This window comes from Brachyistius frenatus, unplaced genomic scaffold (genome assembly GCF_029030835.1).
Source record: "Brachyistius frenatus isolate BFR_SWC_R1_liver_20210118 unplaced genomic scaffold, ASM2903083v1 Contig_27, whole genome shotgun sequence".
Taxonomy (NCBI): Eukaryota; Metazoa; Chordata; class Actinopteri; family Embiotocidae; genus Brachyistius; species Brachyistius frenatus.
Genome location: NW_027210626.1, coordinates 4,668,605 through 4,696,240, shown reverse-complemented (window position 1 = coordinate 4,696,240; position 27,636 = coordinate 4,668,605). Strand labels below are relative to the sequence as shown.

Genomic DNA, 27,636 nt, shown 5'->3' with positions numbered 1-27,636 from the left:
AAATTATAGAAATGTGCAAATATTCATTCCCTTTTAATAGCATTCCCAATCCTATTTTTTTTTTTTTAATATATAAAAGAAAGATTTTGCTTGTCTTTTTGTTAGTGCCTTCCTTTCTCTCTCTGTCACTTTCTTTCTTTATCTCTGTGTATATTTATTATCTGTCAGCTCTTATATGATTCCAGTTTCAGGTGAGGTTAAGGTTTAGTTTTCTCACACCATTTTACATCCACACACATCCAGCCTGTGAGACACAGACATTCTATTGCTTTAATTGCTGTAATCTCTCTTGGAGTGACGATGAAAAGAATGATTTTACAGCGAACTCTTCATTAAACTTTATTGCCTAGTAAGGTTGACAGAAACCCAACTGTTCTTATCAGCGGTTGCTGCAATGATTATCGGCCATCACCACACCATGGACCAGATAAATGGGCAGTAAACTGACAGAAAGCAAACTTATTTTCTCTCCCTGCACACAGACAAAGTGTGGGCAGGTTACTGTTGTTTATTGTCTCATACACTTTATACATGGGCACAAGAATTACAAAAGGAAGACAGAAATGTGCATATAGCTCAAATCTCGATCTATTTATCTCATGTTGTCTGCAATAATACATACCGTAAACAAAGTATAACAGCATAAATGTGCACCCAGGTTTGTAGCGGAGCTTCCTGTTGATTCCCACCTTTTCTGGAAGAAAAAAAAAATTCTCAATTAAAAGCTTCAGATAGAGCAATTAAGTTACACTTAAATGGGTTAAGCCTGCATCTACAAACAGACTTCTGCCAGTCACCACTGGTGATTTCCTGCTGGATTAAACAGGACTGATAAGAAACAGCCATAGACCTGGGAAAACAAGCTGCTCTCATGTCAAAGACAAACACAACCAACACCTGCTGCCCTGCAAAACAGATCCTCTAAACTAAACAGCTTAAACTGAACGGCCAAAGTTGCATATGTGTGGCGGCATGTGGATATACAGTACGTGAAGATTTGACAATCAATGCTGAGCACTTATATTTAAAGGCCAAGTTTTTCAGGCATTTTGAACTCTCAGAAACCTTTTAAATGTGCACCGTTGCAAACAATAGATGTGGACTAAAGCTTTTCTTTTTAACCTGTAAACATTAACAAAGTTTAGCATGCATGTTTATTTTGTTTTTATGTCTCTATTTTGAGTCTATTTTGTTGTGAATAAAACAGCAAGAAGCTCCTCTGTGTTTTTCATAGCTTAGTAAAAGTCACATTTGAGTCCTTAAACCAACTGATACCTACATGGAGCATCAAGTTTGTATCTCTTGTCTGTCTTTTTAGCGACAGCAATTGATTTAATTGCAAATAAATAATAAAAATATTGAATGTATTAAGTGATAATTCTTTCTCACCGCCTTTGATATTCAGGTAGGTCACAGTAAGGTAGGATATTTGAGGTTGTAAAAGCCAACTGTAAAATAATTAACACTCTGTGATTTATTCCAAATAAGACAAAGAACATCTCTCACCGTTTATTAAAGTTTTTACAACATATCTCGATATGCGAGCAAAAATGTCACATCATTTAAGATAAGACTGTGCTACAAGGCTGTGATATAAAAGGGCACAGCATTTGATATTTAACAGCATTGAGAGATATTATGTTTGGTAATATAATGGAATTGTGATTTATGGTCAGTAGATTGCCCCGTTAATAACCCCTAACAAAAGAGTCGTTGTACTCAAATAACACAGGCGGTTTGCTTTTATCTATTCACATATAGATAGCAGTCATAACCTGATCCTTTCTACAGTAATATACTCTGGCCTCGAGGAAGGAATGATCAGGTGTATGAGGCCAAACTTTCTATGTCGTTTCAGTGAAATTAAATCAGAGTTCATCAATGGCAATCTCTTATCATCAGCAGCATTCATTAAGCCAGAGGTCAGTAGGGGCCTTAACTAGACTGAGGTTTGTTTTCTCTAAGTCTTTCAGTCTCAGGATTTGTTGAAAAAAGTTCAATCAACAGAGTTGAAAAAAAAAAAAAATTCAGGGTTGCCTGCTCTGTAACTGAAGAACAATTGTAGTGTAAGCCATAAAACTGATTCAAGACGGTATTAAAATATTTTCAATTTAACGCACTTCAATATGTGATGTAAACTTGGTTTAAAGAAAATAAAATGAATTCCACAAGAGTCAAAAGCTGGGATGGCAATTGCATAAGTATAAAGCCTAAATGTTTCCCTTTCTTTCATGTTCTTTTCTTTGTTGGCACTTATTACATATTTTGCATTGACTGTTTGAGTTATGGTTGGTGAGGTTTTTCTTAAATTCGTCCAAAATGATTAGGTATGAATGAATATGAACTTGTTGTGTAGTGTTCTTATTAAGACTCCCTCAAATTAAGACCGATGCTTTTGCAGTTAAAGTTTGTACAATCGGTATTTCACTACTTCCCCGTTTGATTTGACATTTTAAATGTTATAGATGACCTCGAAATATTTTCCAAAGCCACACACTACTGACAAGAGTAACAATGCTGACTAAAGAGCCAAAATTGACAAGGCCACGCAACAGAGCAGAACAACTACTCAGCTCATTGCTCCACTCTTTACCCTAAGCTGTGAAAGAACCATTCATGTTGTCTCTTTTCATAACCAAATGTGAATGAGGTTAACCCAGTGGGCGACTGTGGCAGACCTCTGGAGTTAAGTGGCAAAAAGGTCACACCACTCTTAAGAGGTGGAGGCCGAGACGTAATCAACGCTGATCTAATTTCACTTCAATTAAGACAATAGCTTGTTTTGTGAATTAGATTAATTGCAGTGGCAACAGTTAGTGTAAAATAACGACATAATAGTGGACAAGCTTAAAAGAAATTGTAACCTCTGAAAGATTTGATAATAATTGTATTATTTTTTTCCATCCAAATCTGGCAGCAGAAACAATTAAAAACCATTATGTTTGTACAACATAACACTGCATGGGACAAACTTTGTGTAGCTCAAATCATTTTGTAGGCATTCGTGGCCAAACGTTGCCAGATATTGTTTCAGCTTTCTGCAGGGAATTTTCACATCTTGGACATCTATTCAGGTCATTTTTAAAATTAGTTTTGCACTGCAGTTGGGACCAATTACACATGCAGATTCTGCAATAATGTGTTGTTGATGTTTTTGTGAATACAATGTCTGTTCAGCCTATGGCTATTATATCCTGTTTATTGCATATAAACTCTGCTAGACACATCGGATCAGCTCCTGGGTGTGAGATGACTTTCTCCACAAATTTAGGATGTATCAAAACATTGCAAATTACCAAATTACCATGGCAGATTGAGGAGTGCGACACAGATTAAGGGGGCCAGTGTGTTAGTAAAGTAAAATATGACTACATATCCCAGGAGACAATAGATCAAGAAGACAAAAAACAAACAAATTGCCAACAGATAGAGTATAATAAAGCCTGTTGTTCTCCTGCTGTCTGTGTCCTATTGTGGTTTCTAGTCTAATATCTGCTTTTGGTTTCTATTGTATCTATTGTCAAACCCCAGTTTTGCTGTGATTGTCCTAATGGACCGCAGGGGAATTCAACACTTCCTGGTTGAGCAGGGGTGGGTGTTCAGGGTTGCAAGGTTCAACGTCATTCAAACTGGGTTGATTAATGGCAGCCTTCAGGACTGGGACTGGAGGGATAATGAGGGGGGACAAGAGGGAGCAATGGAGGAGGAGAAGAGGAGGAGGGAGAGGAGGGGAGGTGGGAGGAGGAGGGCCGAGATGGGATGATTATTACTTTGCACAGTAAACGGTGAGATGACAGTACAATAAGATGAGGCTTCAGGGTAGAAGCAGAGGGAGACCTGGAGAGGAGGCACATAGCGAATTAGTCCCAAACAGAGGTCTGTGAATGAGAGGAGGCGACAGACACACGTAGAGCTTGTTAACGCACAAAGACGGGGGGCAGTGATGGGGCAGCAGAGGAGTGGCTGCACAGAGTAGTTCAACATCTGTTGCTCTGTAGGACACCCAGACTGCTCTGCAGGGTGAGGTCCCCAACATACTCATCACCCAAATATGTTCTTAAAGGCTGTACCAAACAAAGTCTTCAACGAAACCGGCATTAGTTCAGATCTGTGTGAGAAGTGTACTTTCCAGTGAACACACGCTGTCATTCGGTCAAACTGGGAACAGAGAGTTCCCTTTGAGATATATTATCATTCTAAAATCATCAGACAAAGAAAATCTCTGTTTAGACATACGAAGCATTTATAAAGTCACAGCCTTTTTATATACTGTGCTCATGCAATGCCTTGAGAGAATTAGTGCCGTTTTCTCAAGAGTCGGCAAAACTACTTCTTGAGAAGTTTAATCAAGAGCTACAAAAAAAAAAAAAAGCACGTAATTGCAGTGAGAGCGTCAAAACAGTTGAAGTCGCCATTACTCTCCTGCAGGTCATTTTTATCTGTTGCATCGTCTACAATAATGTTACATTTAAAATCAAAAGGCACGTGTCTGTGGATGATTCATTTAGTCACTTTCAATTTATTTCAGAGAAAATCTTGTTTTTGTCCTTTTCTTTTTTTTTTTTTTTAAATAGAAGGTCACCAACAATTTTTGCCACATCTGTCTCTTGGTAAACAAATCATCACTTGTTTTTGCCCTAGAATATTGCAGGTATTTGGTACTATAGCGAAGTTGGAAACTAAATTTGTTTGTGATGGCGGTACAGGAAAAGCTCAGATCATTGCGAATCATCTTGTGGGGAACTTTTTACTTCCCGAGATGTCCTGAGAGTCAGCTTGGACCATAATGGTGGATCAGTAACCAAACCAACCGACGGAGCAACAAGAAAATGATATCCAGCATTGGGAAAATGAAAGATGGGATGATGTGAAAAAGAAATTGTATCAGTAATCATTAGAAACAATCATTTTACAACTTTGTTTTCTTTAGTGTTTACACATGAATATGAATCGGACAGACATCTCTCCTGTTCTCATCTTCTGCTTTACCACCACCTCCTCCTCCTCCTCATCTTTTGTTATATGCATCTTTCTAAAACTCAATCTATTCAGAGTGGAGACAGGTCAATTAGCTTCACGGTCCACAGACACTCCCACCAATCCATGTTTGTGGGGTTTAATCAGATCAACTGCGTGCACATGTGTGAGCGAGGGGAGGTAGAGGGGAGGTTTAGGTTTGGGTGATGAAGGCAAACACATAAATCTTTACCATCACCTTGCCTGACACTGTCACATCAGCCCCCCCCCCCCCTCCTTCTCCTGCGGTTGCTCTTGTACCTGACAAAGTCATATGCAACAAACCTTTATCATTCAGTGAAGAAGAATAAAATAAAAAGGCCAGAGGTGGAGGCTTGTAATTCTGGTAATAAGTTTAGGTTGCAGGTTTCTTAAATTATTGCGTAGCTGGCTGGAGGTGTTGTCTGTATATAAGTGTGTATTGAAATGACAGACGGGGTGATATATGGCTTCAAAGCAATTTGGGTAAAAGAGGGAATGCAGCATTCACATCCGTCTTTTCATACATTGGTGACATTTATACCACAAAAATGTTGTTTTGAAGATAGTTGGTGTACAAAGTAACTTTTGTCTTGACTGCAGGGCTCTTGCTGCTCTCGGTAATTGAAATCATCCAAACGTGTTCGTGAGGCAAATGGAATGCTGTGTATGTTTTTAGTACTGCGTTAAATGCATGTCCTTCTTTCGTAAAATAAACACACATGCAAATTAAACTCAATGGTGTGTGACAGGTGTGTGTGTGTGCATTGTTTCTGTACAGCAGGTAGCAGTATGCAAGTGTTCGTCTGCGTTCACGTGTCTGAAAGGAGGAGGTTGCGACAGAGAGGCTATCCAGGGGTTAACAAGAGAGTTAGCTTCGCTTTAATTGGTCATTTCAACACAGGCCGGGCTGACAGGCTTAGAGGTGGGGCTGTCACTGTGATGTATGTTGTGCCGCACTGAAGATGAGATTTCATTATCTTAATTCATCCCTTTCCCTGTACACTACTCCTTCTCTCGTTATTGTTTTGATCAACCTTCTGCTCTGTTTCGACCCTGTTTTTGCTTCTTTCCTTCCCCCGCCACAGATGTTGCTCGTCTAATGGCAGTCCGAGCAATTTAATTAGCTACAGTAATACGCATTGAAAAAAACAGGTGTCGAACCGATTAGCATCATTAGAAGCCGTGCGAAGTACTTGACGGAGAGTCATTATCCACCGTTTCACCCCAAACAGCTCGCAGATCAAAGTCAATCAACAAAGTTTGTTTCAGCCTCTGTAACGGTGTAGATAGTGACAATGCATCACTTTGTGGCATTTGATAGGTATGCTTGGAACCCTGCTGAGTAAGAAAACAACCAGATGTAATGACGGTAAGAAGTGTTGAGCAGTAAAAATGAAAGAGGAAGCTGATGATAAGAGGAATAACTGACAACATCATGGCCCACATTACATCTAAATGTACTAGTCTGGGATGTCACAAAAGAATTGACATGCATGAAGACAGATATGCCAACATATACGTGCCTGTCAGCTCCTGAGCTACCGCTCTTTGTCTAATGTCTGTAAACTAGCAGCTAATGATGTATGTGCAGCCATTTGCTTATCTATATCAGTTCCACAGCTGCTTGTGTTCACACACAGCCTGTGTGCATGTGACGCTCAAATACACAGATATAAACCTGATGACTTCTGTTGGCCCAACGAGCATCGAGATAGTGATGATTTACCACTTTAGTTGCTCAAACTTAATAATGTCAAGTGTGCCTGCAGCAGAAAGAGGAAGTGTGCGTTTAGCTGTTTCTTCTCTACAGGATGGGAAAATGGGAGAGCAAAATGAGAAAGGCCTCAATCCAAAGGGATTTTTTTTCAAAATGAAAACATTCCTAAATGCTGTTATATTAATGGTAAAGCTACAGAAGTAGTTATAGGCCATTGGCTAAACAGTCAACCACATGATATTTCATTCATGGTGCTCAGAGGTTTAATTTGACTGACTTTGGTAATCCAAAGACCTTTAAATTAGGGACGCTAGCAGGTAATTATCTTTACTTTTCCAATCAATTCTATGAGCGCTATATATCAACAACACTGCTACAGTATTTTATACTGGCATTCATGGTCCCCAGAGGATGTTCCCACTAACTTCCCCATGACTTGTCCTTAAGGTTTCAATGAACTTTAAACTTTCATTGTACTGTATGGATCAACAATAAAGTACATTCATATACTGATTAAGAAGAATTGTAATGACTTCTGTGATCCTTTTAGTCTCATGTAGTGACATTATCAGGACAACTTCTCAATTACTGAAATAACCGCACAACCAATGACTTTAAATAAACGTTAGCTGCAAGTAGTGTTTAGTGATAATGAATAAGTGTTAGCATTGTAAATTTAACTTTAGTATGCCGTTTTAGAATTTAGGAAAGGCTCACCTGTTTATTTGCTATAAATATCAGTTAAACAGGTTTTTTTTTCGCAGCAGACAACAATGTAAAACATGCAAATAACGTAATTTAAGTAAAAATCCAAGGAATTTATAGAGAAGTACAATTTCTAAAGAACATTTAAGACGTTTTCATGTACTTGATAAAGTTAGTGATCATACACTCAACACGTGCATATTCAGATTTTTTTTTTTTTTTTAAACGTAGCGTTAGGAGCTGAACATAAGAGTTTCTTCACCCATGTTCAGCCATCCACAGATGGTGCAGCAGAAGCCCGTTTTTCACTCCCCTTCTCAATCCTTTACGCCCCTCCTCCCTCCTCTCTTGTCTATTGACGTGATAATGGCTACAAATTGATGAAGCCATTGAGTGTGCTGGTGACACAAGGGGTGAGTGAGGACACAAACTCTCCACCACCCAGTAACACTCATTAATCAGATCTCTTCCAGCCCCAGTCCCTCCCTCCAGACTGCCTGACACACTGCCAGAGGCAGAAATGTAATACTTTTGGTGTCTGTCCCTGACTGTGGGTGTCCCTCCCTGTCTGCCTTTATTTCTACCTCATTTTCTGTATGCATGTTGGCATGCCGTGTCTCGTCTTCATGCCAGCACTGGTCATTCAACAGCAGTGCATCTCACGTGTGTAAAATGATTTTGCCGATTCTAGAGAACCAAGACAAAAAGACAAGTGTGACATCACTGATGCTAGTCAGCCATTTAGAAACATGCCCAGCAGGATGTGGGATTCACACCTACATCAGTGTAGTTGGTTTTAAAAAAACAACATGCTACAAAGTAACAAAGAACCTGAGAACAACAACACGAAAGGAATGACCTCCAAAACCAGACATTAGACTTGTTAGTGTTACATGAAAGGTAAAGAAATACATTTTTCCCCAAGTGACAGATAGTCTGTTTCAAGTCGAGAGGGCTGCTTTCATTTCAATCACAGCATAGATTTATGCCAAAGTAAATCAGCAGTCTGGCGGCCAATGTGTTGACATCTACATCCTAAACTCCCTCACTCAATAATGAAATCAGCCATGACGCTGCGACAGCTCAATACAGTTAATATGGTTAACTAACCCCCGCACACAGGGCAATGTGTCAGTGCTGCCTTAAAAATAAATATATATATTTGGGAGCTATTTTTAATCCTAAAAAGACACATCTTTCAAGATATGCGTCAGTCAATGCCTGACCTTTTCAAAACTTTGCTTTTGTAGAGCCAGTGAACACTATAGCCATCAGAGTACTGGATATGGCTTTGGAGCACAGTCGGAGAAAAGGCATCTCGAGAGCTATTTCTAATACGCCAATTCAATTAGAACAGTAAGAGCACAATATTGTGATATCTCAAGATCCAATACTGCAGAAAGAAGGTCACTTATGACACTTCCATCTCTTAAAACAGCCCAAAAGAAGAAAGGGAGTTGTATTGGTTCACACTGAACTTTGATCTTATTGACTCTCGCTGGCAGTAAATTCAAGACTTGGTAAAGCCCGTGGTAATTGTCCAGGGGCATAAAAATGGCAACTTCCTGGGTTTAATGTTATTAAGTTTATTTGGGCCTACGTGGTGACTCTACAGGGCAAACTCTGGTTGGACGGTCTTCACTTACTATGTGCAGGATGCAGCTGGTGTATACAAGGCTATTATATAGGCAGATTAACTATATGCTCTTAAAAAAAAATATATATATATATATATATTTTTTTTTACAAGATACCTACAATGTTAGATTCAGCAAAAGGCTTAAAGGCACCACCTACGTGAACTGGACAAAGCAGTCTTCTTCATTACGGTCTTTAGTCTTAGAATCACCTGCAAGCTAGACTCTTTCATTTCTCAATCCAGTTTTAAACTAAAACAAACTGCAGTTTTTATTACAGAATGTTCTTGATACAATCTTAAGTTTGTCACATTTGTATATTTAAATTATTCTGTCATGCCTGGACATTAGTTATTCATCTATTTCTCTTGTAATGTCTTGTTTTGATCTATATCGTAAGTATAGCCTGTAATCAACGTGCAAATGGGGAGTAACTCGGCTGCCTGCTTGGCCAGGCCACCAATGAAAAGAGATTTTCTTTTCTCTCAATTGTTTCATTTATCTAGCAAAATAGAGGTGGAATAAATACAAATTAAAACTGGAGTTACTATTTGTAGGTGCGTTTGCACTGTTGCACGGAGGAGGCAGCAATATCTTGCTATCCAGCCTCTAATAGAAGTGTCAAATATTCTTGTTTTACTCACAAATTGATGAGTATCATATTTAAGGTATATATTTTCTCTTAAAGACATTCTCACACCAGAGTCAAATATAGTAAATGTTGACAACATAAAAATAATACAATGATAGACTTATTAGTTTCCTGACAAATTGTCAAAAGGACTTTTGGGCCTTTGGAATTCCTCCTTCAGAGGCTTGTTTGTTGAATGTGTTTTGCCCACTTCGGGCTTAGAGGTTAAAAGAATCCTTTAGTCTCTTTCAGCTAATTTGCTTTTTTTTTTTTTTTTTAAAGCTGTTGGTGGATTTATTTTGTAAAATTGCAGCTGACCAGTAAAACACAGGAAGTGATAAGTGACGAGGAGTGATATAAGCTGGACAGCAATGCATTTACAAGGAAGGAAGGAGGAAGACGTGAAGATCCGGCGACTTGAACCAGGGAGAGACAGGACTGTGCTGTATGTAGACACAGGTTAGTTAGGACGAAAAATGGCGGGAAACTAAGCAGGAAGTAAAATCAACAGACATAAGTGGGTTGCGAGTGATTTCAAAATAAAACAGGAAACACAACAAACCAAAAATGAATGTGACCGTTGAAATCAAGGTGGTGATCCTTAAGGGGAAGTAAATGTTGGCTGCAGAAGTGTGATTTGACTGGCCTCTAGTGTCTGTGCTGTACAGCTACACAAAAACATTCCCAAATAACAGTGGGGGCCAGAAGTGCCCACAAATGGGCTGTTTGAGAGCAAAGAGTGTTTGTCAGACAGTTGCAAGTCCTACAGTGTTTGATAAAAGAAACATCAAAGGGTTGTAGTGTTTTTTTTTTTTTTTTTTTTATCATTTAAAAAGGTTAGAGATATGCAAAAAAAATTCTAAAATAAAAAATAAAAAGAGTGACACTTTCTTGCAAACTGATTAATGTAAAACGTTTTTTAAATTATTTTTATTTTTTTTAATCTATAAACTATTTAAAAAAAAAAAAAAAAACAGGTATAAACCCATGATTACCGATACAGAGATCCTGTTGGAGGTTGGGTATCTGTAGCCTGTGTGTGTTTGAACTGAAGTGACTGTACCAAAAATGTAAAGCTAGCCTTAAAAATAATAGATAGCAATAAACTCAATTAGCCATACTTGGAAGAGATCTACTCTACAAAGAGCACAGGCCATTATCAGCAGTATGAACACTGTACCAGGCCCTTATTTAGCTTGACTGCTTCCATCAGGTGAGCTCTATTTTAGCATCAATGCACAAACCATTAGACAGCTTTCATGCCCAGGCAGGAAATGACAGTCAGGAATGAGTAGCTGCTGTGTTGGAGAGAAGAGAGCAAGAGGGACTTCGCTTGTGGCTGACAAATGAAACCAGGCAGGGATGATATCACCAAGAGCAAAATAGGATGCATCACGTGTGAAACAGATGTGTGAAAACACCGTGAGTGGAAGGAAAATGATACACTGCTGTACACTTTTAGATACTTTCATTTATGTGACAGTTTTTGTGCCATATTATAATTCTCGCACAAATTATGCCGTATTGAAGACAATCATACCGTGGCTTCAGAGAGAAGCTTTTGGACTAACCTGAGCAGGAGTGAATCACTTTTTGCCAAATAAATTTCATACTTTCAGTACACTTACATTTTTATTCATTACCATTATTGCCAGCAGTATTACAGTCCGCTGCAGCTGGTTAGATCTGAGCAGGATGTGAAATCATCCCTGTAATTCCCCAAAGTCATCAGTTTACTGCCTCACCCTTCTGCCTGTTCGTTACAAAACATGAGAGGGGTTAACTTCATCGCAGTTGCGATGTGTATGTTTGAAATTTAAACAGAAAATTGTTGCCTTATTCAGGAACAAACCAGAAAGAAACAAAACATTTGAAAAAAGTTTTGGCTAGAAAATGAGCCAAAATATTAGAGAAAAAAAAAAAAAAAAAAATCTGACCTGTAATGTCTTCTAAATTCCCCAAGATGTCGCCAGAGACTACCTATTCTCTAAAGTGGTGTTTTGTGCTGAATGCAGTATTTGCTCCCACTCAGTAAGGCCATTGTGTGTTTCCAGCTCAGAATAATCTAAATGTCACTCTAGTCTTTTTCCAATTGAAGGGTCTAAGTAGAAGCTATAATTTTTACACGAAAGAACAAATTTCTTGTTTGTTGAATTTTGTACAAATTATTGCAAAAGTAACTCGATTATACTGCATTTCTCTGTGGATCTGCCGTTGCAACAAAAAGAACCTTGTATCTCCAGAGCCCCACTCTGAACTAGTCTTCCTGTTGTGCTGGCTTGATGCAGACCGTTTGAAAACGGACTCTCCAGGAGATGGGACTGAGCATTGTCCAACTCTTTTGCGCTCCCACTGAGGGTTGAACATCCACTGGGAGGCTGGGACTCCGCCTTCCTTTCCCAGCCTGCAGAGTGGTGGGAACCGGGTACTGGGCAGCCCAAAATGGTATGCTATTTATACCACTCTGTGTTCAATCTGAGGGCTGCTCCCTCGAGACCTGTTGCCGGCAGCTCTCCCAAAGCCGCGGAATTTAACCCGAGGACAGCTTTCCCCAGATGTGATGGAAAACATCTGGCCAGCTGCTTGACTACAAGGCTTGGCTGTCCAGCCCCCAATGCTGCTAACCCCCTGTAACACTCTCAGCCCAAGCCAAACCCCTATTGATACCTCTGATAAAGAGCAACCAAGGCCCTTTAAAGGAATGTGAGATTTAATAGTTTGATGTACTGATGACTGATTTGAACTGTTGCATGAAAGAAAATGGCATGAAAAGACTGCTGAGCAGCTTCCAAAAAGCCAACGTAGAATGGCTAGAATCCACAAGCATCATTCATTTTTTTATGTGGCTGAAATAAAGAAACACCTGTATACAACATTATAAGAGCAAAGAGTATCACAGAAGTCCAGAATAGCATATTTATTACTGATTTTTATTTAATTTAAAAAAGATTACTTGTAAATGTTACACTGAGTTCTACTGAAACAACATTCTGTCTCTTAGCACAGGTTAACTTTAGGCACACAAGAATGCAGACATCATTTTTGCAGTTGTAGCCATTGTTTAAATACAAAACAGAGAAGAGAGATAGAACGGGGAGGAAGATGTTACTTTAGCAAAACTACACCGAAAGAGCACAGCTGAGGAAGAAAATACATCAAAACTGTCATTCAGCTCGATCGTTCCCGTGCGTGGGACAACAACTAAAGATTCCTCAAGTCCCTGTGTCGCATGTTACATAAAAAATATTACAAAATCCACTTACAAACCAAGATATCCTGGATTGCAAACCATGACTAGACCAAGTTTGGTTATGTTATTCCCTCACACAGTCACCAGAAGTACGAAATCCTCTACCAGTACATCAAAAATACATATTATAGTCAACATGCCTGAAAATATGGCACCCTTGCGTCTTTCATACTCAAATTTGGCTTGTGTGTAAATACATGAATAGCAATTTGTTTTTTACATGAGTGCTCAACAAAGTTGTAAAAGCTGATCAGTTTCTTCACATACATCAAATATCTACGGTCATGTGGACTTAATATTTGGTTTTTCCCCTTGAAAAATACACATTAGGTCAGAGTGTGGTTAAGCAGTACAATAACTCAAAGCTGCAGTGACCATAAAAACAGCCATTACACCAACACAGCAAATTAGGATACTAAACAACCCTTTGTCCATGTCAGGGCTACAGCCTATACGAGCCTATGTACAGCTTATGGTACAGGAAGGGAAACTGCTATCGGTTCTCACTACTGTTTTGCCAGAAATAGAGTAAGGTGGACAAAACATTTTACTTATTGCACACAAAATATTACTTTCAAGGGTTTCACTTTGTGCCAGAGAAAGCTATGAATCTGGTGAAGACTTTATGGGATTAATGTGGGTACCTTAATATCATGTGCAGTGAGATTTCCCACTTTCACTGTACTGCCTTTCTTTGTCAGACCCACATAACGGTGGGTGGTCTTCTTTAAGTCATGTATGGTATTGTATGATATGAATTCAGTTTACAATATGTCTTTGTAGATGGAATAAGGGGACGATGTACGATGTAGAGGAAATGGAAATTAATCACATGTGCAGCGCCATCTAAAGATACAAGAAATTGCCCCCACCGGTACTCCCTATTAAAAGTTTTTTTTTTGGCAGTAAAAGAATGTGATCAATCAGCTGTATGGTTCTGTACATGGTTTGTATTTGTACACCGACATGTGACAAGTCCTGGGACCTGTTCAATGGCACACAGGAATGGATACAAACATGGTTTTACAATAGTCTAGCAAATTACCTCTGACTTCTCAACTGCCCTCTGTGCTTCTTGTCTGAGAAAAAAAAATAATAATATATATATATAGAAAATAATACAACATACAATCAGATTTATTTTCAGGTCATCCTCTTTTTGTGACACAGAGGTGAAAGCAAGTGCAGTGTTCAAGCTCGTCAGAGAACAAAATCTGACACGCCAAGCCCAAAAGTTTCCCGGTTCACCTCAAAGTTGAAGCCATCTCGTTTAAAAACGGATCTGCTCAACAGCAGATGAGTCGAGACCAGTCAAGCCTGGACTTTGTCACAAAGATCTGATCATGACGTTCTCTCTGAAGACTAAATTACCCTCCACATCACCACTGTTATACAGAAGTCTCTTGTGCACCAACGAGGTCTTCAAGTCTTTTTACCCCCAGGTTTACGAAACACCAGTAAAACATTTGACCAAATATCTGTGGCATGCAACCCACGTTAGGGCTCTCTTTGCCAAAAAAACAGTGGCACATGGTTACAGCTATAGTGGTGCCATGGTACATCTGATAAGAAGAAATTGGAGGAAAAACACAACCACAAGCTAAATAACTGCACATTTCTGGGCTCAGAGTGGGCACTGGTGCGATGGAGTCCAGAGTTTTGGAGCGGCTGGTGGTTTGGTGTTGAGCCCCCCCCCCCAGACCGAGCATTCATGAACAGCAGTGGAAGCAGTGAGGGGAAGCCGCACTATGCCGTTGTGGGTACCGACACCTCCAGCAGGCGGTTGTTCTTGCGCTTGCAGGACACACTGTTGCCGTTCTTAGGGGCTCCCTGGATGAATTTCACGCACACTTTGTCCTGCTTAAACTGCACCAGAAACCTGCCACACAGAAAATAATCAGGCCCATCATAAAACATCATCCAGGTGGAAGAAAAAAGTGACAATAACCTGATTTATTCTTACTCGTCTGAGATGTCAATGTTGATCTGGTCCCGGTCTGCCGCGGTGGTCCCAATGCGGTGGAGCTTGGTGATGATTTCAATCAGGTGCTCACTGCTGAGTAAGAAGTCTCCTTTGACAGCAGAAGCTGAGCCCTACAGCAAAATAAAGATGAATCTTTAAATAAAACTTAATGTCTCAGCAGGCCTTATGAGAAAAATTCAACATTCTGGGACATTTTTATTTGTTTCCTTGCCGAGATAAATGAGAAAATCAATACCATTCTAAGGCCTGTAATATATTTGGATAAAACAAGGCAGACTAGAGCTGAATCATAAACCATTAAAACTATACTTTCTCGTTTTCACCTCTTTGAGTCGGAGAGCAAAGAAGCCATCACTCTGTGTGCTGACTGACACACTGCTGAGGTCCGGCAGAGGGACGCTGGCCTTCACCTGGCCGGTTTTCTGGTCAGCCAGGACGACGCTCTTCTTAGTCAACAGGAAGATTCGAGCTGTGCCCTGCAAACAGCAGCAGAAACTCTTCACCCCAATGTTGGTCTAACAGCGTGGCACGTGTCAGGCAAGCAGACCGAAATAGGCTTTTAGATGAATTTTTTAAATGTCTCTTTGATGTCTATCTCTCTGGGACAAGGGTAAAAGTAAAACATAATACACCTGCCCAGATATACATGTGCTGTCTGCTGGAACAGAAATACTGCCAGTTGTTAGGATGTCAAAAAACATCAGTGTGCTGTGCAGCAAGGTGAAATATACATCAAAACAACTCAATAGTCGTGTTCCACCCCATCTGTGTGGAAACGTGAATAAATCTCTGCACAGCACAACTTCACAGTGTGATCACAGCTTCTATTTTGGACTTTTCATCTCATGCACACAACACACTAAATGGATGCTATTTCTTTTATTGTGTGTGATGGTCCCTACCTTCCCATTCGCCCTGTTAATCTTGTTGACCACATCAGCCAGCAGAACCTTCTCCACCACAGCGCTGTTGAGTTTCTGATATTTGGGGTTTTTGCTGATCTCCACGTAGTCTCCTTTGAAGGGCTGACTCACACTGAGACAAAAGACAGTCAGAGACAAAGGCATCACACAGAAGACAAGATGTTTGACGCTTTACATTTAATATGGATTGAGAGATTCTTTTATCAGCTTATCGAAAAATAAGAAGGTCAACAGATATGGCTTTTATATACCAACAGCTTGAAATAAAGTGAAATTCAGGTACCTGCTTGCGTAGAGAGCCTTTTTATCCTTGAAGATCTCGCTTGCCTCCAGTTTCTCCTCATACACTGCCTTTTTCTCCTCTGTGAATTGGCCTCTGTATTTCTTGCACTAAACACAAACACAATAGAAGCTAAAACAATAAATATTGTATAAATACTGTAAATAAATATTAGATATTTTGTATCATCTATCCCACAATTTCTATTTTCAGGTATTTACTGTATTCTGCGATGCATTATATTATTGTCTGGTTATATTGTATCAATATTAACAAGATCATTGTCCCAGGAGTTGATAAAAGGTAAAAAACAACAACCAAAAAAACCCCCATCTTACTACACTCCTGTGATACTTGACGTATGCAGTAGACAACATATAAAATGAGAGAATAATTAAATGTGATAGGCTCTGGTTATTTGTGACCAACCCTCCAGAGATGGAAGATTCTCCGGAGCTCTGAGTGGACTCCATCCAGGAAGCGGTAAGGCCTGGCAGGCCAGTTCTTGTCTACGGGCGACATGGAGGGCATGGAACTCTTCAGGCCCAGGAAGTATTTTTGCATCTGGACACACACAAGAAAATTCAGTCTGGTTTCTTCACATTAAAGTGAACTTAAAACAACAACAACAACAACAACAAAGGGACAACATTCAAGTCCAACTTACGATTCTTTGGATGGTGAAGTCATAGATCTTCTTGCCTGCGTTTGCCCTGAAAAACTTTCTGTACTCTCTGCGGACCTGTTACAGCACAGAGAGAAACGAGAATAAACTGTCAATCCCGTTTTGCTCCTTTTTAGTTTGACATGTAACGGGAAAGAAAAGGAGTACACTGACAACAGGATGACAGCATAACACAAAAAGCACACTCAAATAATGGACATTTGGTTAGTCACAAACAATGAAAACCAGAACGGACAAAGTAAACTCCAATCTGTTGGAATTAATCCAAATTACAACGATGGTTTCAGATTAATTACTGAAAAGGCAATAACGGTCATGACAAAGAACCTTCAGGCTCACCTTAATTGCATAAATTGAGCTGTAAACAGGTGCATTTTAAGGCACAATGGTAGGCAATTAACATGACGGAAAATATTAACAGTGCAATAAATAAACAGTGGCTGGACAGAGCACGCAACAGACAGTCTGCAAAAAACTGGGACACACCTAAAGAGGAAGAAACAACAAATACTGTTGGACACACAAACAGTGCTGGTTTATGGGTTAGTTGAGCAGATGCTGATGATGCAGATAGAGAAACATATTAAGAAGAGGACAGATCAGACAGACAGACAGACTCTGCCACATCATTCAGACATTGTTGCTGTAAATTAAGAGTTATAATTCCTATGGGGGGAGGGGGACACACACACCTGTTCCTAAAAAAATCATCTGAAATGTAACTACAAATACAAAATGCAAACTATTTCCTGCCAAATAAAGTGTTAAATACATTTCTCTAGGCTACACAGGTGATGCAGGGGAAGATATCCTGCAAGTCCAACAAGGCCCGCTCTGCAAGGGGAACTTTGAATTCCACATAGGGGGAAAACAGGAAATAATTTGACTAATATGAATATATCAAATAGCAAATCATGTTACATACCAGTTTTTGTAATTCCTTGCCAATTTTGCTGGTTTTAATCATGTAAATATTTAGACAATTTAATATATCAACATATAACCACATAATTACTTCTGAATATGAGCTTAACCTCTGAAACCTTTGCATACAAAGCAGCAAACTATCTAGACTAATGGATGAAGACTGATCACGACACTGGGCAGAGACTGGCTTCTTGAAAAATGACAGCAACGATGGTTGAGGAGGATGAGGAGGATGAGGAGGGCCACAGGTGTTGAGTAGGTGGCAGACTTGGTGATGGCTGTGCCGTGGGGCCGGTAGGTACCTTTAGTCCCTGCCAGTAGGCCCAAATCACAGCGACAGCGTGCTTACGCCTGGCCTCCTCCTTCAGCTTCCTGAGCTCCCTGCGAGCCTGTTGGAGAGGGGTGGACGGGAGGAGACAGAGAGCGGACACAGATGAAGCAGGAGAAGAAGAAGAGGCAGACGCTGTTTTGCCTATGATCGGCAAAACCAGACAGACAGACACGCACACGCACACGCACACACACACACACACACACTGAAAACAAGCCCATAGAGAGTTGACCATGGAGAGAAGCTGTTAAAGTCCAGCTCTACTGCTCCAGCCTCCAGTAACAAATATGGAACACTGGGTCATATCAACGTTTATCAGGGAAACTTCTGAAAGAGAAACAGACTTGGTGCTTTTTAGTGAAACTATTTAAGAGTTATTAGAGAAGACTCATACAGCAGAGGTCACCTCAGAGGTATCCAAACATGACTGCAATGCAAAGATGAAACATGCATTCGCTACGCGAGAAGAGGAAGTCATGCAGAGAGAGCAGGCAGCATTCAGGCGGTGGACCATGGCCCTCGGAGGATGATGCTGAAAACACGACCAAAGTGTGACATCTGTCTGTTCCCGGTGTGTTTTGTGTTTGACTGTATCTTCCAAGGAATAGGGTTGTCTACGTAATCTTATTTTACCAACTACTACTTACATTAGTAAATGACAATATCACTTAGACAGAACGGGTGGAAATGACCATTTTGGCCTCATTAGTAAGAATCCCCTTTTCACCTCAGCAGTCAGGAGCCTGTTCTCAAGGTCTACGATAAACTGCCTTAAACCATATATTAAATGTTTGGAATGAGTCGAGCAGACTGATGGGATATGTTAAGGATTTTTTTTTCAGGAGTGGAGATGTGTGTGGTGGGGGGTTGATGGAGGCGGCAAGTCAACAGTCACGGCAAGTCAAGTCAACAGGCTTCCCAAATACCTTGGTGCCCTGCCAGCCGGCCCAAATGACCGAAACGGCATGTTTATTCCTCGCCTCCTCCTTCAGCTGACGCAGCTCCCTCCGGGCCTAATGAAGAGCGGTGGCAGTTGTGGAGGAAGTTAATTTCAGTGAGAGTCAAAACTAAATTGTCCCAGGAGATGTACAGAGTAGTTGGGACAGATGAAATGCTGACGAATAACAAGAAAAGATGTGAAGCGATCGGACATTCTCAACTCATGAGTGGTGCTGTTTGATCATGTGTAAGGGAATTAAAGAATTTCATTATTGCTGACCAATAAGAAGCCCTCACTTTGCCAAGCGCAAAGTTCATATACATCAAAGAACAGCGCATCTATGATGAGTCTGGTTGGTTGAGTCTGGCAGGTTATGAAACTTTGATATACAATAATGATTTTTAATGACCACCAAGATTAACTCAGATGATAATACAGTTATGTTTAGTAAATATTGATAAGATAATGGTACATCGTGTGCCTTCAGACTACAAAGTCTTCTCAGTGGCACCCATACTGGTATAATTCTATGTTTATCAGAGCTTCCTGGAGTTTTGCTGTCAGCATACGAGTATATTGAAAAGAGGCTTCTCAGCAGGAGATTGATGATTTACTATGTGCTATTTACTCTGAGTGGCAGGCAAACTGCGGTTGAACTAATTATTAGATTATAGAAGATGTGGGACACCACGTTGGACTGAAACCAAACTGAAAAAATACAGAAGTTTAAAACATTTGAGCTTTGAATCCAAGTATACAATTAACTATAATACAACATCACAACTTAAACATGTTAGTTTGCGGACTTTACAGCTACAAAAACCAGACAGGACAAACAACAGAAAGGCTCAGTAATCAGGCCAGTGGCCTGACCAAGGTTCATTCAGCGGGGGTGCTACTCTATTAGGCAGTTTCATAGTGAGAATGGGATGGGATTGGACATGGTGAAAAGGGATGGCAAGACAGCTGGGACAGCAACACACTACGGCTGGGTGGAAATACCTTGGTTCCCTGCCAGTATGCCCAAATTACTGTCACAGCATGTTTATTCCGCGCTTCTTGTTTTAGACGTCTCAGCTCCATCCGTGCCTGGTGGGATGCGGTGGGTGTTAGGGTAAGACAGGTTGAAGATGTGAGGAGGAAAGAATCGAGAAAGGAAAGTTGATAAGGAGCAGAGGGGGGAAAAAAAAAGATAAGTGGAAGTTGTGTGATCAGCAAAAGAAGCAGGACTTAAAAGGAAAACAGCAGCAATAACATCAAGGAACAGAATTTTTGCAATACTGCGGTGTCATTAGGCTGCAATACTGCACACAATGAGAAAAGTGTTTAAAGCAATACTGTCAGGAGTAGTCTTTCTCAGCAATATTAAAACAAGCCCAGCCCGGCTGATGTGCCATCAAGGTAAACAGCTCAGTCTGTGATGTCCCACTCTAATGCAGCAGTACCTGTGTGCCGTGCCAGAAGGCTGCGATGGTGGTCACTGCCTCCTCACATTTCTTCTGATGCTTCAGCTCTCTCAGGAGTTTGCGGGCCTGGTGGAAACAAGCAGACATTTTTCATTTTGCTGCTGTCATGATTTCTGCACGGCTGCGGCTACATTTTATTCTAAATAAAGTGAATTTCAGCTGCGCACCTGCCACCCTCTGGTGTACGACTGCACCACAGTGGTGGCGCTCTTGATCTGCTGGTACTTCTTTTGTTGCTGCGAGATGGAAAAGAAAAATATTATATTAAGAAAACTGAATATATCAATGACTGTGTATTTTTTTTTTACTTAATTGTTTTGAGTGCTATTGATCAAAGGGTCTCACCGCATATCGGCGGTACCAAGCTGCGACCACTATCTGACTCTTTTTCAGCAGCAGGAACTGGCGGCGGCACTTCCAGCCACGGTAGATCTTCTGAATGAGCGTGGCGAGGTCTTGCAGGCACTGCCTCCTCCTCTCCTCCAAGGAAAAGAGCTACAGAAGAAAATGAAGTGCACAATATAACAAGACATCACATGTACACACAGACAGATGTCTGTTGTCAGCATCAAAATACATTTTTAGAAGGTAAAATATATTTTTAATAAGATGTCAGGGAAACAACCAACAAACAGTGAAATCAAAAGCCCAACCTCAAGGAAAAAAGTTAGAACAGAAAAACTTTGAGGGGAAAGAAATCAGGAAATCAAATACAAATATTTTATTTAATCTGAGCAAATACTGATTCAGTAATAACAAGAATAAATTCCAGCCCATCTGCTGTGCTTAAAGCAGGGCAATTAAAAAAAACAATATCCTCTTTATTAAGGATGTGACAGCAGCTTTTACTGTCTTGCTGTAGGTCAGTGATTTTTGTTCATCTTTGGGCAGACTGCCTTGGGCCTTTTGATACGAGTTGAATACAAATGAAAAGTTCCTTAATTTTTTTTTTTATCCAACCTTTCTTTTAATGGACCTAGAGAGCTTGTCAACAAAATCTTATTTCATCTTATTATGTCTTGCTCTTTATGTTCTGACACCAATTTCTCCAAACACTGCTAACAATTAAGCTCGCGGTGTGACTATATTGATTAACAACCAAAAAAATAATAATTGTGGAAACCTGGATCAAAACCTGCTTCACTCGACTATATGTTGGTGATTGCGCAGTTGCAGATATGTAAAGGAAATAAGTTGATCTGATAGAAAAAAGCAATTATAGAAGAAAAAAAATTCTCCCAGAGTGAGATCATGTTATTCCAAGCTCTGTTTGGTCTTCTTCTGGTGGGGGGAGAAAGTACATTCAAACGCTTCAGGCTCGAACAGTTGAAGAGTCCTGCAAGCGCAGAGTAAAGAAGCTCATTTCCCATGTTATAAGGGACAGCTAAGTGAAACCATGTGTTTTCGGAGTGGTGGTTGCATGCTAATTACTGAAGTGGGGGGGGGGGCTCGAAGTGCAGCCCACCCTGCTTTACAAACATCTTACATGAGAAAACAGGGCAGCTAAGCACACTGGATTTAACTTTTAGACTTTAAAACAGCTTAATCTACTAGAACAACCAGCAGATGTCATGACTGGCAGGAAAAAACAAGAGTTTAAAGGATAAAGAGGTGCTTTGTCTTTGAACAAATGTATGCATTTTACCGTTCTTGGGTTCCTGATGAAGATCTTGGAGCGGCCATAGGAGAACTCTTCTGCTGGAACCTGGAGATCGGCCATCAGGACCTCCACCCCTTCCCTATGGGAAACCAGAAGAAACAGCGGGGTCATCCATAGCACACTTGACACTACAGGAGGCCTTACAAAAAGAAGAATGGCTATAGAGAAGTAGTGAAATGATTTAGACAAAAGAAAGGACAGAGGAGAACAGCACCGACGATGTAGAGACAAAAAGAACAATGAAAGAAATGTACGTAGAGAAATATTTAAGTAGAGACTACAAACCAGTACTGAAACCATACAGAGCACTCAGAGATGGCTGGATAACAAGATACCGGCGTGTGGAAGAGCAGATAGGAATCAGGGATTTTACCAGAACAGTAGATGAGAAATGCAAGTCTGGCTGATACAGAGTGAAGGAGACAGATAAGGATAAAACGTCGGAACATGTTGTGGTTCAGAGGCTGAACGGCTCCTTTCTGTCCAACAATGAACGACTGGTGAAAAAACTGCTGCTGGTTTTAGATAGGACATTAAGACAAGTTTCAGGTGTAGTGCAAATATTTGAAGCTCTGTTTTTGTGAAATGTATGAAATAATAAAGTTAGATTGCAGTAACAATACCACCAAAATTAAAACAACAAGACCGCCTTTCTCTAACATGACCAGGTTTACATTTACCTTACACTATGATTTACTTCTTTAAAAATATATATAGTCTGTTGAATAAAAATGTTGTCAAGTTCCACTAATTATTTTCCCCCTTTGGGCTTTGTTTATCTCGGAAAAGTCATCGGAGCCTTTTTCCCAGCAGTAACTTTCTTCACACTCACACAACTACACAGTCACACCTGGGAGCTGACCACTCCAGCTCCAGTCTATTAGCGCCGGTCGCACACACTCCACTGGGAGTAGTCGAAAGTTCAGTGCCTAAGCTAAAGACACCTGGGAGCGTTTCTCAGTTTCCTTGCTCACATTTTCTCACTAAAACCTTGGAGGGATTTGTTTTGGCGAGCATCCAGTGACAGGAACCCCCTCTCCCCTCCCACCTCCCCCGAGATAAACACAACCATTTACCTGGCAGGCCCCCTCCAGTGTGGCCAGGTCTTTTTGCAGAGCATCTTGTACCGTTCCAGGCATGGCTCGTACGGCTGGCGGAAGGCATAGCCTGCTCTCCTCACGCGGACGTTCTCCATCAGGCCCAAGTAGCGCAACTGATGGCGGACCAGAGAATCGGTGAAGATGTGGGAGGCCTTCTTGTCGTTGGGTTTGATACATCTGGGAAGCGAGAAAAAAGGTTGTACACATTCGGGTTAGACTGATGTGCAGAGGTTATAGTACTCTCATAAAAAATTCGAGAGACATAATTTAAGACTGATACACACTGAAATACACAAACTGTATGATTGACAGGATTAAATTTACCGGATGTAGTTTGGGTTCTTGGTCTGCAGGTTCCTCATCAGAGTGCCGACTGATGCTCTGAACTGGGATCCAGCAGTCGGTGGTCTCTTCAGGTTGACTTTGGTTGGGTTGCCTTCAGGGAACAGCTGTTTGATGAGGCTGTGATTGGCCTTGAACATGGCCTGTGACAGATCCCGGTATAGCAGGTCGTTGTTCTTGTCAACAAAGCCCTCGACACGGTACAGCACCTTGATACAAAGTAGAGAAACAGCAAATACTAAAATGTATGTTCTTTGGATTTATCAGACAAAGAAGCAAAATCTCTAATTTTGAATATACTATCCTGACTGCAAACTGACTGCCAGTTAGGATTTTTGATTAGTCTATCACACGCATAAATAATAATAGCCTATTACATAACTTGACTATAAAAATACAGTGCATCTTGCATTGTAAATCTTGCGTTTCTGTGCATAGTCTCCAGTACCTTCCCGGCGTAGTGCTGGATGCGGAAGCAGTTGTGTGGCAGGCTGTGGTCGGTGAGGAACTTTGAGTTCTTGCTGAGTCGACTCTCAAAGTGCTGGTGTTCAGCACAGATGGTGTTCAGTTTGTCCAAGAAGGTCTCATCGGTGACTGTCCCAGGCCTCAGGCACTCCTCATCCAACATGGCCAAGATACCATTTTGGTTCTAACAAAAAGTGGTGTAAGTACAAGCTAATAAAATAGCAGATAATGAATTGTATTATCTTTTCCTTACTGTTTCATGTCTTGCAAAACACAATTTTGATGCTAAAAGGCCCATAATCCTGGGGCAGACACTTGACATAATCATTCCTGTACTCAACGCTATTTCAAAATAAAATGACTTTAAATGTACATTCATGTTGAATTGTTTTTTTATAGTCTTCAGGGACTAGGAAACTGACTTACATTCTCAATGAGGTCGCAGATAACAGCATTGTTGAAGTATTCAATGTTGGTCCACTCTATGCCCTGAAACAAAATACACAAAGGTCAAAGGTACAATAGCTTTTCTATCTTTTAGCAAATCTAACAAGATGTCCTTTTCACATAGGATGGACTTGTACAGAATTCAGTGGCTGATGAAATAACACTCTTCAACACGACACAGAGAACCTGAGCTATATAAAAGACTGTATTAAGCTACAGACAGTGCTGCACAGTTTATTAGCCATAACCTAATTTACCGCAAAAAGCCCAACACAGCATAATGTGTAGTATGACTACCTTCTAACCTGATAGAAACTCCATCATCTGTGATAGCATTATAATATTTATCAGACCAAGTAGTCAATTTGTCACTGTATTGAGATTGTAAATGGCAGCAACATCTTCTGGGCAAAAGAGCTAGACGCACATAAATACCCTTGCTTGTTATTTCTTTGAGAAATTTAGAAACCATTCTAATGACAAGTCAGATTTTGGAGTGAAGAAAGATCAATTCAAAGCGCAAAAAAAAAGTGCACATAGCGTCTTTGGAGAGGAAAGAAAATCATTTTACATCAAGCTCTTTAAAGCTGGCCACTATTCGATCCGCTCACGGATGTCTGAATTGAAATAGCCAAATGGAAACAGCCCCTTAAACAGGCCACTGTACCTTGAAACGTCTATTTTGCTGCCATCAGCTTCACAGCTGCTAATGCGTTGGGAACACAGGTTGATGTAAGCAGTTGATGTGACCAACTTTTTTTCGAGGGGGAGGATGCACCGAAGGTGTGGCTTAAACTGACGAGTGACTGGCCACATTCCTGGTTGGTAGTCCTCCTTTCTCTCTCCAGCCCTGCAGTATTTTCCCATGCAGTACACTGGACACAGGCCAGGAGTGGAATATCATTGGTGGTGGTGGTGTTAGTGGGGAAGGGGTGTAGGGGTCACCGCTGCTGCACTCATACGCAGAGCTTTGAAAACAAACAGAGCTGCAAGGCCCACAACGGGGAGTGTTTACTCTCCGTGGAGTGAGGGATCATTTCCGTCCCCGAGGGTCCACAGAGGGGAGACGGGGAGAGAGTAAATGGATAGATGGGACAGAAGACACGCATGAAGGACAAATGTGTTTTGGTTCAAGGACAAGAATGTAGATTTATGTGAAACAGCAGAAGGAGCTAAAGGGATGAGTGACACGGCCAGGTTGAGCTGGTGCTGCAGGGGTCTGCCGTAATGAACTGTCAACACAAAAGATTGAGTGCCGACATGTTGAATGATGCAGATGTACAGTTGCAGGTGAAAGAGCACTACCAGGGCAACAGGCTGGCCTCCAGAGGTAAATTCCCCCTTGAGTTTACTCCCTCCACTACTCAAGCATCCATGTGCAGATACACGAGTGAAGTGTGTTGTATGTGTGAATTTACGGACTGACCTCTCTGATGTACTCTTCCTGCTCCTCACGCAAAGTCAGCTCGATGAAGATCTGCTGCAGCTTCTCGTTGCAGTAGTTGATGATGAACTGCTCGAAGCTGTTGTCCTGCGAGGGCAGAAACAGGAAAAAAAAACACAATTAGCTCCAGCTATTGTTAACGTGTTGATCATCCTGAAGGTGATGGAACATAACTTCTCCTGCTACTACGTGTCTGTGGAGCTGTCTGATGAAGGACTTCTCCGATTAGAAAGGTGGAGTCTGGAAATATCTATTTATTTGTTTGCAGCGTGTATCACGAACCGCTGCAACTGAGAGATTCATGGTAAATATCATCCCAAATTCTTCTCCTGCTTTGCTGTTCTTAATATTTTTAGGGTTATATTTAATGCTCATCCCTACGAAACATTTGATTTTTCTGCTACAATTTCAAAGATTAGTCAGCTGACTGATGCTGTCATCTTTAAATACATTCTGACGAACTTGTCTGCTTAATTCTGTTTTGCATGCAGCTCATGTAGTCTTTTATTAAAAAGGATGGGAAAGATTATGCTTATAGATATGATTACATATTTCACATGACCAAATAAGTTCCCTGGAACTGAAAACTACATTCACAAATGATGCTACTGGTCATGGAAACCTCAAAACTCAAACTGGCCTGGCATTTATCTAACAACATTTTAAAATAAATGCTTGATCACGTTTGACTACGTACACTGACATCTATATTATCCAGCTGTCGGGGCAGGATCTACATTTTCAAAGGGTGTGCATTGACATATGAAACTAATAATATTCAGTATAAACAAACTACAACCTGTAGATCATGAGGCTCACCTAACATTTAGTCAATCTGGAAAGTGAACAACTGATACCACTAAATATCACTGTTGTACCAGATGATGATAACTTGCTTTATCAGAGCAAGTTCCTGTAAGCCATCATTGACTTCATTAAACATTGACAGGATCTTAACCTTTCAACAACCTCAATCACTTTCATGCCCCATATCACCCATTTATTATTGTTGTTGGCAATTATGACCGTTGAGTGGTGAGTCACGCTTCTTGGCAGATGGCCGTATTGCACGCTTGGTTAGTTTTAACATTGATTTGCTAAGGACAAAACGGTGGTTAGAGTTTTAAAGCAGGTTTAGTCTAAGAGCTCAGAGTGAAGGACAACGTTTCTTAGAGACCAGGAAATGGGACACAGCTGCAGGGAGATCAGCTTTTAATTTTAAATCTCCATTTCCTTTTACTAAGAAACCAAAAGGTCTTCACCCCTAAATACACACACACACACACACCAGCAAATTAATATATGTCTAGTTCCAAGTGGCAGAAGATACCAGGCTGAAATATGAAAGCAAATATTTTACAACTTTTAAAGCTTTGATGTTTTATGACAAGCTGTAAATAGCAGCTTTTAAAAAAAAAAAAATTATTTCACTTTATTAATCCCTGAGGGGAAATTTCTTGAGGAAGTAACTGTCTTAAAACTACATTTGAAGTTAATGGTCTCATTTCTCAGAGGTGTTGGTACATTTTCTCCAAGGTGAGGGAAAGTCCTGGCATTGAATACTGTGTATTGCTATGTTACAAATTAAAAATCAACCAGGGGTAAAAGTACAGCTGCTTGCATATACTTTACAGGGAGATTAGATTTGTTCATGATTATCTTGGTCAAAAATCTCCTTGCATTTCAGTTAGTTGTTGCTAAATC

At 40.5% G+C, this 27,636-nt stretch overlaps 1 protein-coding gene across 2 annotated transcripts in view; it reads right to left on the bottom strand.

Annotated features, from left to right (window-relative positions):
- Window positions 1-12,597: 12,597 nt before the first annotated feature.
- Window positions 12,598-27,636, bottom strand: part of myo1b (myosin IB) — a 58,614-nt gene continuing 43,575 nt past the window's right edge. The window contains exons 14-32 of one of the 2 annotated variants that reach the window (XM_069698697.1): window positions 25,915-26,019; window positions 24,468-24,530; window positions 24,025-24,225; window positions 23,559-23,785; window positions 23,211-23,411; window positions 22,120-22,213; window positions 20,820-20,969; window positions 20,642-20,710; window positions 20,454-20,540; window positions 20,011-20,097; window positions 18,995-19,081; window positions 18,040-18,126; window positions 16,793-16,867; window positions 16,555-16,689; window positions 16,129-16,235; window positions 15,825-15,957; window positions 15,246-15,398; window positions 14,902-15,032; window positions 12,598-14,817 (exon numbers count right to left, since the gene is read on the bottom strand). In XM_069698697.1, coding sequence (XP_069554798.1) covers window positions 14,685-14,817; window positions 14,902-15,032; window positions 15,246-15,398; window positions 15,825-15,957; window positions 16,129-16,235; window positions 16,555-16,689; window positions 16,793-16,867; window positions 18,040-18,126; window positions 18,995-19,081; window positions 20,011-20,097; window positions 20,454-20,540; window positions 20,642-20,710; window positions 20,820-20,969; window positions 22,120-22,213; window positions 23,211-23,411; window positions 23,559-23,785; window positions 24,025-24,225; window positions 24,468-24,530; window positions 25,915-26,019 — 2,325 coding nt within the window. In that variant the 3' untranslated portion in view covers window positions 12,598-14,684. The remainder of the gene's footprint in view (window positions 14,818-14,901; window positions 15,033-15,245; window positions 15,399-15,824; window positions 15,958-16,128; window positions 16,236-16,554; window positions 16,690-16,792; window positions 16,868-18,039; window positions 18,127-18,994; window positions 19,082-20,010; window positions 20,098-20,453; window positions 20,541-20,641; window positions 20,711-20,819; window positions 20,970-22,119; window positions 22,214-23,210; window positions 23,412-23,558; window positions 23,786-24,024; window positions 24,226-24,467; window positions 24,531-25,914; window positions 26,020-27,636) is intronic. The other variant, XM_069698698.1, reaches the window with a different exon arrangement.